This window comes from Colobus angolensis, unplaced genomic scaffold (genome assembly GCF_000951035.1).
Source record: "Colobus angolensis palliatus isolate OR3802 unplaced genomic scaffold, Cang.pa_1.0 Scaffold37, whole genome shotgun sequence".
In the NCBI taxonomy this organism is placed as follows: Eukaryota; Metazoa; Chordata; class Mammalia; order Primates; family Cercopithecidae; genus Colobus; species Colobus angolensis.
In genome coordinates, this window is record NW_012117043.1 from 7,177,289 (window position 1) to 7,190,274 (window position 12,986).

Below are 12,986 nucleotides of genomic sequence, written 5' to 3' on the forward strand. Positions count from 1 at the left end.
ATAGAGACAGTGTTACCCTTCAACAGTAGGAGAGTGGATAAATAATGCTATTTCCATTCAATTATTTTAGTCATTAAATATGTAATTATGAGGACAACATTGAAACAAGGAAAAATATTTATACCATTAAAGTTAAAAAAGTCAGAATGCAAATTTGTATCTAGATTATTGTTATAGTACTGTTAACATGTAAAGTAAATGCATAGATAATTAATGGAAAGAACAAGAAAAAAGAAAACTGATGTATTCGTATGGAGAAATTGCAAATGATTTTCTCTGTATTTTTTATAATTTTCTTAAGCTGTGTAATATTGAAAGTGTAAAAAATACAAATTGGAAGGACAAAATCATTGCATTTCTAATTGTTACACAATAGGTTATTTAATTTTCCTTTTTTAAATTTTTTTTTGTTTTTTGGTTAATTTTTCAAAGTAAAGGTTGCTAGTTGTACATTCAATTTTAATGATCCCTTTTATTTTTAAAACTGAGGTATAATTTACATATAAGATTCACCCATTGGAAGTGAACAAGCCAGTAATTTTTATTAAGTTCACTGAATTGCACAACCACCACCATCATCCAGTTTAGAACATTTTTGTTGCTTTAATAAGATCCCTCAATGTCCATTCACAGTCACTCTTCATTTCCAGCCCTAGCCTCAGGCAACCAATAATCTATTCTCTACCTCTACAGACTTGCCTTTTCTAGACAAGTCAGATAAACAGAGTCATACAATATAAGGTCCCTTGTATCTATCTGCCTTCTCTCACTTAGTATGTTTTTGAGGTTCATTTATTGTAACATGTACGTATCAGTAGTTTGTTCCTTTTTGTCATTTCATGGTATTCCATTGTATGGCCTCATTACATTTTGTTTATCAGCTCATCAGCTCATGAACAGCTGGGCTGTTCATGGTTTTTGGCTATCATGAATAATGCTGCTGTGAACATTTTCACGCAAATCTTTGTGAGAAATATGTTTTCAATTAACTTGGGTAGATTCCTAGTAGAGGAATTGCTAGAAGATATAATAAATTTATGTTTAACTTTTTTTTTTTTTTTTTTTTTTGAGACGGAGTCTCGCTCTGCCGCCCAGGCTGGAGTGCAGTGGCCAGATCTCAGCTCACTGCAAGCTCCGCCTCCCGGGTTTATGCCATTCTCCTGCCTCAGCCTCCCGAGTAGCTGGGACTACAGGCACCTGCCACCATGCCCAGCTAATTTTTGTATTTTTTAGTAGAGACGGGGTTTCACCGTGTTAGCCAGGATGGTCTCGATCTCCTGACCTCGTGATCCGCCCATCTCGGCCTCCCAAAGTGCTGGGATTACAGGCTTGAGCCACCGCGCCCGGCCTTATGTTTAACTTTTTAAGAAACAGCCAAGATGTCTTCTAAAGAGGTTATACCATTTTATATTCCCACAAGAGTTCCTGTTTCTCCACATATTTAAATGGCTGATCTTTTTGTAATTATTATTCTTTCCTATGATTAGGTGATTAGTGACTTAAAGCATTAATAACCATTCCATTTTAGGGAAAATTAAAACATTAATAAAGAAAGGAAGTTTTTTTCTTTAGTTACCTGGACTGGATTCAACAAGATCCTAAATTCTCCCAACAGTCCTTCTCCCATATTAGTTCCACTACGAGAGTTGGCCAGGATTATTAACGGCGTCCATTGCTTTCCAAGCTTAGAGGCTACCTAAAAGAAATTGCCATGAGTGAAAAGGGTTTAGAATCTGAAAGATGAAAAACACATTTTCCATGCCTTGAGAACAATGGTGCTATAATTTGCTGAAATAAAAACAACTATACCAGTTCTCTCAATTCAATATAAAAATCAAAGAATTCTAAGAATGGAAGGGAACCTCAGAAATTAACAAATTTAAACTCCCATTCAATGTTTAATTCTCTTCTACATTACTCTAGATAAGTCATCCAGCATATGCTCAGACACTCACATAAGGAACTCACTAATAATGCAGCCCATTACACTGCTACATCAAATTATTAGAAAGTTTGGACTTAAACTGAGTTGAAAATCTGTCCTTCTATAACTTTCAACCATTCACAGAATAGATACTGATTTTTTTCTCTGATCTTTTACCTTCATTTTCCTTTACTGGATGTATGCTAGCGTATTTTGCAAGGTTTTATTTCTTTTTTTAAAATGGGGCACTCAGATTAAAAAATCTGGACTTCTAATAGCTCGAAGTCCAATGAAATTAATACTTTTCACAATGTAACCATTTCTTCTTCCCCTCTTCTTGTAGATGTAACCATTAATGAGTTATTCTGTGGTTTGACTCAGAGATTCTCCTCTCTTGTGATCTCAGGTTGAACTCAGATAAATAAGAGATTGTACATTTAAAAAAAGTGTCAAAACAATATTGTTTGAAAAATTTAAAATGTCCTTTTCCTTGCAGAAATATTGATAAAGGTGACATGTAAGACATAAAATCTTAATTTGAAAAAGGTATGATTTTAAAATAAAATAGTCTAATTATTTTGGTATATCCAATTAGAAAATAAATCTATAAATTTTTATAATGTTTCCTTAAGAGCTACATAAAGACTGATTCAGTAAGCTACATCAATTTCATACACATATCTACATACTATAAACTGTTGTCAACAGGTTTAATGTTCACCATTACTTGTGGGAGCATTTAATGTGCAATGTAAACTTATCTCTAGGGACCCTGTATAAAGTTCAAAATAGAAAAATATTTTTAGAACAAGGTGTGAGGAAAATCTATTTTCTTTTCACTGACAATAATTATGAATCCCAAAACTGACTGTTTATCAGAATCTTCTGAGGACATTAAAAAAAAAAATGAATTCCTGGACTTACCCTATACCTACTAAATCAAATATGGTAATGAAAGTACTACTCAGAAATCTGTATTTTTAAAAAGCTCCCTAAGTCATTCAGATGCAGGCAGTGATTTAGAAACCATCAATATAACATTTCCAACTTCCTTTTAGACATGAAAGAACTCAAGGGCCAAAATTTTTGACCCATCTCTAGGAACTAGGTAGGGTTTTATGGCTTACCATAATGGCATTTTATTTCCCTCCTTGGTCTTGATCTGTTATTTAAATTTATTTTATTCCTGGCACCAATTCTTCTTACATACTGTCTTAACCATCTCAAAACAATGACTTAAGCAGCTTTTTAAAAATCAATCATATAAGAGAAATAAACTCTAATTACCACTTCATAATCTGTTTTTTTGTCTTTACGCATCTGATTAATGGAGGTTAAATAACTTGGTGGAATGATTAGGTTTTTGAATTCTCCAAAATCACACTTTTCATTCTTTAAACTATTTTTCATGCACTCATCATGTATTGTTTTCTGGCACCAAATGCACCTGAGGGAAGGAAGAAACAAGCGTTAACTAATTTTAAACCATAATCTCAATGATAACCCACAACACCATCATTTTTGTTAAAAAATAAAACAGTAATTTTATCACTCTTACTTACCATAACATTTGGCAAATAAGAGAGATCTATCTGCACAGTGAAATGGAGCAATAAGGTTTGAACATATTTGGCAGTTTAATCTAATAGCATTTTTTTTTTTTTGAGAAAGGGTCTCACTCTGTCGCCCAGCCTGGAGTGCAGTGGTGTGATCTCGGCTCACCGCAACCTCCGTCTCCCAGGCTCAAGTGATTCTTCTGTCTCAGTCTCCCAAGTAGGTGGGATTACAGATGTGTGCCACTACTGCCCGGGTAATTTTTGTATCCTTAGTAGAGATGGAGTTTCACTATGTCGACCAGGCTGGTCTCAAACTCCAGACCTCAAATGATTCACCCACCTCGACCTCCCAAAGTGCTGGGATTGCTGGTGTAAGCCACTGTGCCTGGCCTAACAGCATTTCTTAAAATGCAGCTTGGGGGCCCCAAGATGCATTCAGGGCATCTGTGAGGTTAAAGTTTTAATAATAACACCAAAGAGTTATTTCACCCTCATCCTCTCAAAAGTGTACGGTGGAGTTTTCCAGAAGCTTTATGACATGTGCTATGACAACAGAAGCAAATATGATAATCTAGCTGAATTATAAGCGAAAGAACGTACAAAAATTTAAAACAATGTAACTCTCCTCACTAAATTTTCATACAAATAATTTGTTACTATTATTTTAAAAATATTTTTTAAATTTATCAGTTTTAATTTATGACATGGTAAATATCAATAGATATGATCCACATAAACAAAAGCTGACCTAAAATGATAGTTTTATATATATTTGTGCTTTGGCTGAAATGTAGGTTCATGAGGCTTAAAGTCCTTGCTGTTTAAATGCCCCACTGACACGGACCCTTGAAGAGTTCCTCAGGGACCAACTTGAAAATCTCTTAATCTTGTAAATATAAGTACAACAGTGCATTTCTTTTTGTCAGTCAATACGAAAATAATTCGTATGCTTGCTTTTGAAATAGACATAAGAACATGTGCATTCAGATTTGCAACTATGTTTGGACCCAATTGGTAAAACAAGCAGAGAACAGAGCTGGTAAAGGTCCTGGGTTTGGGGTTTCTATTATTAATTAGTTAAGTATTTAATCCACTCACAGGTAAGGCAGATCTGACTGAAGAGATAAAGCAGGCCACCAGAAAAGAATGGTTATAATTAAATGAATTAAAAAAAAAAAAAAAGAGGATAAACATTCTTTCACCCAGAAGTCCACTGTTGACCTTCTATTTTAAGCTATTTTTTCCTTTTGGATATTCAGATTTGTCAAGTACTTAGCGCTGTTTACTGGAGTCCTATTTACTGCTAAAAGAAAGAGTTCTCTGTATAATCTGTTACAGAGAAAATGAAAATAATTTGCATTATCACATTTGTTAATTTTAAACTCAACTTGAGAAACTATAGTACACTGGTTATGTGGCTGAAGCATAATATCTCTATTTATTGGTCTACCATAACTTAAAAATAGTATATCACCATCAAAAGCAATCAGAAAGGATAACCACTGAATTATTTCATAATGGTTTCCTCTGGGAAGAAAAGTAGGATTGAGGAATGGGGAAAATACTAACTTTTTCACCTACATTTTTGTTTGTATGTATTGCTTGAGATCCTAAAAACCAGAATATATACATGAACTACTTATATAAATTTTAAAAATTATTTTAAATAATATTAGCTTATAAAAACTTAGAAATACAAAAAGGCATAAAATAAAAATCATCCAGAGTCACTCTTAACTTTTTGACTTATGTATTCTCAGTTTTATAGTGTATACGTTTGTTTTTCAGTTAGAAGTATGATGTATATATATCTGGACAATGCATTTCTACATTGTATCATGAAACTTTTTTGTATAGCATTTTTTTTTTAAAAACATGGTTTGTAAAAAATGTATATTATTACATCATGTGAATATAGTATAATTTATTTGACCCCGTCTCAAAAAACAAGAAAAATAAACAAAAATTAGCTTGGCGTGATAACGTGTGCCTGTAGTCCCAGCTACTAGGGAGGCTGAGGTAGGAGGATCACTTGAACCTGGGAAAGGGAGGTTGCAGTGAGCTGAGACTGTGCTACTGAACTCCAGCCTGGGCATCAGAGTGAGATTCCATCTCGAAAACAAAACAAAACAAAAAAAAACCTGACTCCTTTTCTGTTCTTTAAAAAAAGATATTTAGTTTCTATTTGAAAATATAAATAACATGGGTAAATGAATGAGATTATTTCCTTGCAATCTTAGAAGTTACTGAATCAAAGGGCATGCATTTTCCTAAGGTTCTGGATGTTCATCCAATATGCTTGGTATGACTGCATGAAAGTGCCCATCATATGTAACACTTACTAATACTGCTCATTAGTACTTAATTTTTCTTTGATAATTTGATAGAAAAAGGTATCCTATTGTTTTAATCTGGAAGTCTTTGATTACTAGGTAAAACTGAGTTTTTTCAGTCCCCGTTTGTGAATTCATTCATGTTCTATATTCATTTTTCACTAGGTTTTAATAATTGCATGTACTTTTATTTATCTAGAATATCAACCTCTTCTGGCATATTTATTGCAAACATGCTTCAGTTTTCTTTAAAATTTTCTTTTTAATCTACTTAAGTTTTAAAAAATATATATACACATACATATTTCCGTTTGTAGTTGGCTTAAATGGTGTTTCACTTAAAAACAATTTTTTTTTTTTGAGATGGAGTCTCACTCTGTCGCCCAGGCCTGGAGTGCAGTGGTGCGATCTCGGTTCACTGCAACCTCCACCTACCGGGTTCAAGTGATTCTCCTGCCTCAGCCTCCCGAGCAGCTGGCACTACAGGTGCGTGCCACCATGCCCGGCTAATTTTTGTATTTTTAGTAGAAATGGGGTTTTACCATATCGGTCAGGCTGGTGTCAAAAACTCCTGACCTCATCAGTCTGCCTCGGCCTCCCAGAGTGCTGGGATTACAGGCGTGAGCCACCGAGTCCGGCCAAAAAATTTTTTTCAAGAGACAGTGTCTCACTATGTTGCTCACAATGGCCTGAACTCCTGGGTTCAAGTGATCCTGCCTCAGTCTCCTGAGTAGCTAGGCTACAGGCACCTAGTTAAATGCTGTTATGCTTTAAAGTCCTTTACCATTTCCTAGATGTTCACCGATAGTTATTTTTTACCCCCACACTTCAGTTTTCATAGTTACACCTTTAATTCAGTGCTTCTTAACCTTCTGGGGCTATAGATTCCATTCAGAATCTCATGAAAGTGTCAGGCTTTTCCAGAACTTTATGAACTACCATGTTAATAACTCCTGTATTGGCTGGACACAGTGGCTCATGCCTGTAATCCCAGGATTTGGGAGGCCGAGGGCGGGTGGATCACTTAAGGTCAGAAGTTTTAGACCAGCCTGAGTAACGTGGTGAAACCCTGTCTCTACTGAAAATATTAAAAAAATTAGCCAGGCATGGTGGTGCACACCTGTAATCCCAGCTACTTGGGAGGCTGAGGTGGGTGAATCACTTGAGCCTGGGAGGTGGAGGTAGCCGTGAGCCAAGATCATGTCACTGCACTCCAACCTGAGCAATAGAGTGAGACTGTCTCAAAAAAACAAAACCAAAAAACAAACCACTGCATTAATCTACCTGTAATTAATCTGGTATATTATGAAGGGTTAACCTTCTCCCCTCCCCCAAAAAAGCACTTGTCCTAACACGATTCATAAAACCATCTTTTCTATCCCCAATAATTTGTGACAGAACATTTATCATTTACTAAATTCTCATAAATTTCAGAAATAATAATAATAATTATTTTTTTTTGAGATGGAGTTTCATTCTTGTTGCCCAGGCTGGAGTGCAATGCTGTGATCTCGGCTCACGGCAACCTCCGCCTCCTGGGTTCAAGAGATTCTCCTGCCTCAGCCTCCCGAGTAGCTGGGATTACAGGCATGCGCCACCACACTTGGCTAATTTTGTATTTTTAGTAGAGATGGGGTTTCTCCGTATTGGTCAGGCTGGTCTTGAACTCCGCCCGCCTTGGCCTCCCAAAGTGCTGGGATTACGGGCATGAGCCACTTCGTCCAGCCCAGAAAAGATTATTTTAACGAATATAATAGCTATTATAAGCCTTTGCTCCATAAAGGTACAGCTAAAATGCTTAATAGGGCCAGGCATGGTGGCTTATGCCTGTAATCCCAGCACTTTGGGAGGCCAAGATGGGAGGATTGCTTGAGCCCAGGAATTTGAGACCAGCCTGGGCAACAGGGTGATACTCCCATCTTTACAAAAAAGAAAAAAAAAAGTGTCAGGCATGGTGTGGTACTTGGAAGGTTGAGGTGGGAGGATTGCTTGAACCTGGGAGGCTGAGGCTGCAGTGAGCCATAATCATGCCACTGTCTTCCAGCCTGGGCAATATACAAGACCCTGTCTCAAAAAACAAAATAAAATAAAACACTTACTACTCAGTATTACATTCTTCTTTAGAAATACCATATTCAAACCTGAAGCCTATTGTCTTTACATATGTTGTAATTAGTATTTAACAACCTAGATTTCAAACTCACTGGGAAGATAAGACATTACTAATATGTATTGATATTTCAGCTTTAGCATCATGTCACTGGGTAACAGCTTATCTTTTTTCTTTTTCTTTTGAAAAATTTCAAGCTTTCAGAGAAGTCAAAAGGATAGCAAAATGAATACCCTAAGCCCATCCTTCACGCTGATTCTTAATGTACATTTTCTCCCACAATATTCTTTCCATATAAACTCATATTTTGCTGAATCATTTGAAAGTAAACTGCAGACAGTATGAGATCTCACCCTTCAATATTTCAGCAAATATATTCTAGAAGAATAGTTTACTTTTTAAAATATTTTACTTAAAAATATTTTTTACAGGTATGCCTACCACCTACATTCTACCATTAACATCTTTCTGTAATTGCTTTGTCACATTTCTATCCATCCATAAATCCATCTTATTTTTAGTACATTTCCAAGTAACCTGAAGACATCAGAATACTTCCTAAATACATCAGCAAATAGGCTTATCACTACCTACAATTCATGATTTGTTTTTTCCTTTTGATGTAAACTTTACATACAATGAAATGTATGTATACACTTCCTGAGTTTTGATAAATGAACATACGTAACTAAAACCCTTATCAAGATACAGAACATTACTCTAGAAAGTTCCTTCATATGAAAATACAGAATGGCTCATGAATTTATATGCCGCTCTTGTGCAAGAGTATGACTGCTTTATTGGGAAAAAAAAAGGTTTAACAAGGCTTATTTTCTCTAAAAAATTACCTGTTCACAATACCTCTCTTCTTTAGTGTGCTGAAGGAGGCAGCAGAATTATACATAAAGTTGAGATGGTCATTTATGAGATTCACTAGAACAGGGTTCTGCAAACTGCAAATATGTCTGCCATCTGATTTTGTGAATGAAGTTTTACTGGAACACAGGTAAGCTCATTCATGTATGTATTGTCCATGGCTGGTTTTGCATTGCAACTATGGCAGAGTTAAATAATTATGACAGACAAAATGGTTGGGAAAGCTGAAAATTATTTTGGCTCTTTACAGTAAGTTTGCCCACCTCTGCTCTAGAAGATGATTTGATATCTTTCACTGTTTCAGATAATTGATGAAATGAATAAACATACACCAATAGAATATAGAAACAAAATTTATGATCAAAGCTGAGACTAATTACACTGAGGCCAATGTAATTGCCTTCTGAGAGTCGGCAGCTTTGTTTTACTAATCATAGTAATTGTGTGTGGGGCGTGGGGTGGATGTAATGAATAAAAAGTCCTATAAATTAAAAAGCAATTTATTTTTCTCTTAATGAGAAAGAACACTACAAGAAACAAAGGTTATTGAATAAATATATTGAATATGTAAAAATATAACCTAATTCCCTATTTTAGTCACAGGAGAGACAAGAAAAAGAAAAAGAAGAATAGGGAAATAAGATACCAGGTGCAGAAATACATTGTAGTGGTTGGAGGTAGAAACAGGAACACACAAAAAGAAAAAATCTACAAAGTAGACTCTAGTCTACTTTGTCTACTACTACTAGTGTCTAGTACAAACACAGATGCTCAATAAGTATAATGACTGAATGAGTATAAATTAAAGGGCCTTTCTCACTTACTATGCAGGCTTTAAACTCAGTCATCATCTCTCATTAGTGTCCTTTGAAATGCTAACTTGTCTGCAGAGTTCACTCATTTCCCTAAGAATGAGATGCAGACAGGGAAGGAGCCTTCCTCAGGGCTAGATAAAATTCACCAAAGGACTGTCTGGTCTGTGTTTAAAGGTTCTAAATAGCTATTTATTTTGTTTCTCATTCCAAAGTATCTCATTCCTACAGAAGGTCACAGGAGACTGTAATGCTATATAAAATTACTGGCCAACATAAATCAGTTCAGAACATTGTAGAATATGTACAACTTTAGGACACTGTGGTCTCTTCTCCTGGGAATAATAAATATCTCCTAAATTACACAGAGACAATTTCTATTATGGGGTAAGGGGTACTCTGTAAAAATGCACTAATGAGGAAAAGAAAATTCATTATCACAAAGATTCAGTGTGCTCAATGGGAGGACACAAAATTAAGACACAGAGGTGTGTGTTTTTAAAGATATGTAAATATAGCAGTGGTTCTCCATCTTTAGAAGGACCTGTAGGGCCTGTTAAAACCAAGACTGCTGATGTCCAGCCCAAGTTTCTGATTTAGTAGCTCTGGGGTTGGGCTAGGATTGCCAGGAGAAAAAAAAAAAAAAAAAGACAATGCCTAGTTAAATTTGAATTTCAGAGAAACAAAAAATACTTTTTATGCTCCAAATACTGAAATATTTTATTTTTATTTGCTAAATCTAGCAACCCTAGAATTTGCATTTCTAACAGATTTTGAAGAGATGCTGATGCTGCTGGTCTAGGGACCTTACTTTGAGAACCACTGAGATATAGGATATTATGTTATCACCAAAAAGGATAAATTGGGGGAGGAGGGAAGGTGAGTAGATCAGGCAAGAGTTCCTGGAGGAAAGGGCAAGGACAGGGATGGGTCTTTAGGGTGCCTAGAAGCTAGCCAGAAGAATATTAAGAGAGGAAAGCTTTGAGCAAAGGGGCAGAAATGTCAGAAAATGCCTGACATTTTAAGGAAATTACAAGAAGCTTGGTGTTGCTGGTGCATAAAGTTTAATGCAGGTGGTGTTAGATAAAACTGGAAGGACAGAGGCCAGAGAGTACCAGGACCTTATGTACCCTGTGAATAAGCACTTGGGGGTTTACACTGTAAAACAATCAGCTTACATGATGGGGAGCAATTTAAAGGGTTTTAGGCAGAGCAGGGACTTGATCAGATTTGCATTTTTAGAAAGCTCATTTGGGTGGAGGATCAGAAGCACTATGATTATGTTTTCACGAGTATTTGAATGATTATGTTTTCACGAGTATTTGAAATATCGTTATTTATGGAAACTATTTTTAATACAATTCTGCACAGACACAGACTGCTGGAGGCTACGCCAGAGAAGGGAAGGAAATAGAACAATACTCAGTTCACTATGAAATTTATTTAAGGTCCCTGCTAACTTGGCTCTCACTGATGCCAGAAGGATAGCATTTAATTTTTAAAAATACCAAATAAAAATGCATGGTAACAAAACTTTGTAGTTGGCTAGAATATATTATTTTGAAAATTTATTCTTAAGCCTCTTTGATAATCTGTAAAATTATTTAAAATAAGACTTAAAAACAGGTACTGACATTATAAAAGCGTTCATGCTAATCAAATAATTTCTGCAAAAAAAAATTTAAAAAATTAAAAAGCAGCTTCCTATTTACTGCCTATTTCATTTCTTAAGCATGTTTATGGGCCTTTCTACTTGTCAGAAATAAAACCCATTATAATGATGATGTCCAGACTTAAGGCTCAAAGGAGGCTAGGTGCTAGTTCGGAGCTGGAAATCCTGGAGGCCAGTCCTATTTTACCAGAGTGGACCTAATGGGCTTTAATTTTCTCAACTGTGAACTGAGTTAGAAGAGATCATTTGCAAAGCAGCATTCTCTTTTTCTAATTTCCAACATCAGCAAAGGATATCTTCACCTATTTTCATACAATATTTAAGGACAAAAATGTGTTGTCCAGTGTGTATATAAAATACATTAAAATATTCTTGGCTTAATCAAGGTCACTTATCTAAGATTCAACATGTCCTTGAAAGACCAAATGTCAAAAGGATTATTTCTTTCAGTGTTCTTTTTGAGTATATTTCGCTATGATACCAACAACTATATTAGCAAAAGATATAAAAGTGCTGCCTTGGAATGACACTTGTTTTCACTGCACGTTCATAGAACAAAACCTGTGACCCACCAGTTTTGCGGCTGAAGGGAAAAGTTAACTTGTCCATATTTCATTTTTCCTTATTTAAAATAAGGAAATAATCAATAGGAACAAACGCTAAAATCTACAGTGGCCATGAAGCAAGCACCACTTAGAAACCTCTGTATTAACGTTAGGAGCCAAGTTTTATTACCCAAAAGGGCAGGCTGGCTGAGGAGTGGAGGCTGGACGCATCATCTCAGTAAATGACTACTACAAAGCTGCCACGCTTGCACAAACTCAGGGATGTTTATTTATTAGCTTGCTTCCTCAAAACGAGTTTAGGTCATCAGCAGAGATTAAAGCAGGCCTCTATACCATTCTATGAAATCCTGACTCCCACGGCGCATTCTGGGACAGTGAGTGTTCACGAAGACCATACCTGTAATCGCAAAGCTTGGGTTGACAGCCACACTGCTGCTTGCAAACCATACAGTAACTGCACAGGGGCACGTTGCCCCTGATCCAGTGGTGGGGCATGGCGTCCAGGACCTTGGTGTCATTCTTGAGCATAATCTCCTTGCACTGGAAGCGCTTGTCGGCCTTCTTGAGGCAGCCCTCGTCCACCCGGAGCCCGCAGCAGTCGCAGAAAGCGCCCTGCAGAATGTGCTGCGCACACACGCAGCAGTAGGTGGGCTGGCTGAACAGGTCCGTGTCGCGCCACCCGTGCTTGCTCTTGCGGAAGATGTCTCTGCGGTGCAGCAGCCGGCGCGACCGCTGGAGGCTACACCAGAAGGTGATGAACACCGGCAGCAAGACCGAGCACAGCGTCCACAAGATCAGGTGCCCGTCAGCAAACAGGCCCTCGGAGGACGAGCCCGGCGCCGGCCGCCTCTCCGCTTCCATCTTCTCCAAGGACGATACCTAACGAGGAAAGAAACAGGCGGTGCACCCCGGGCTCGCCATCCCTTCCCCGCTCCCCTCCTGCCTTTCTGGGGCCAACCCGGGCGCCCTCAGTCCAGGTGGCTCCGCTCTCCCGAGGGCGGCACTGTGCCTCGTACCCCGGTCGCCTGAGACCTGCCGCGCTGAGAAGGCGACGTCCAGCCGTCACGCTCTAGTCCCCACTCCCCAACCCGCCCCACGTCGGGAGCGCGTCCAGGAGCCAAAGGCGGCTGCTGCTGT

The 12,986-nt window shown here is 37.3% G+C and overlaps 1 protein-coding gene across 1 annotated transcript in view; it reads right to left on the reverse strand.

The window, feature by feature from the left end:
- DGKE (diacylglycerol kinase, epsilon 64kDa) overlaps positions 1-12,737 on the reverse strand; it is a 29,641-nt gene extending 16,904 nt beyond the window's left edge. Inside the window, exons 1-3 of the mRNA XM_011953733.1 lie at positions 12,247-12,737; positions 3,212-3,371; positions 1,577-1,696 (exon numbers count right to left, since the gene is read on the reverse strand). Coding sequence (XP_011809123.1) covers positions 1,577-1,696; positions 3,212-3,371; positions 12,247-12,710 — 744 coding nt within the window. The 5' untranslated portion in view covers positions 12,711-12,737. The remainder of the gene's footprint in view (positions 1-1,576; positions 1,697-3,211; positions 3,372-12,246) is intronic.
- Between the last annotated feature and the right edge of the window lie 249 nt (positions 12,738-12,986).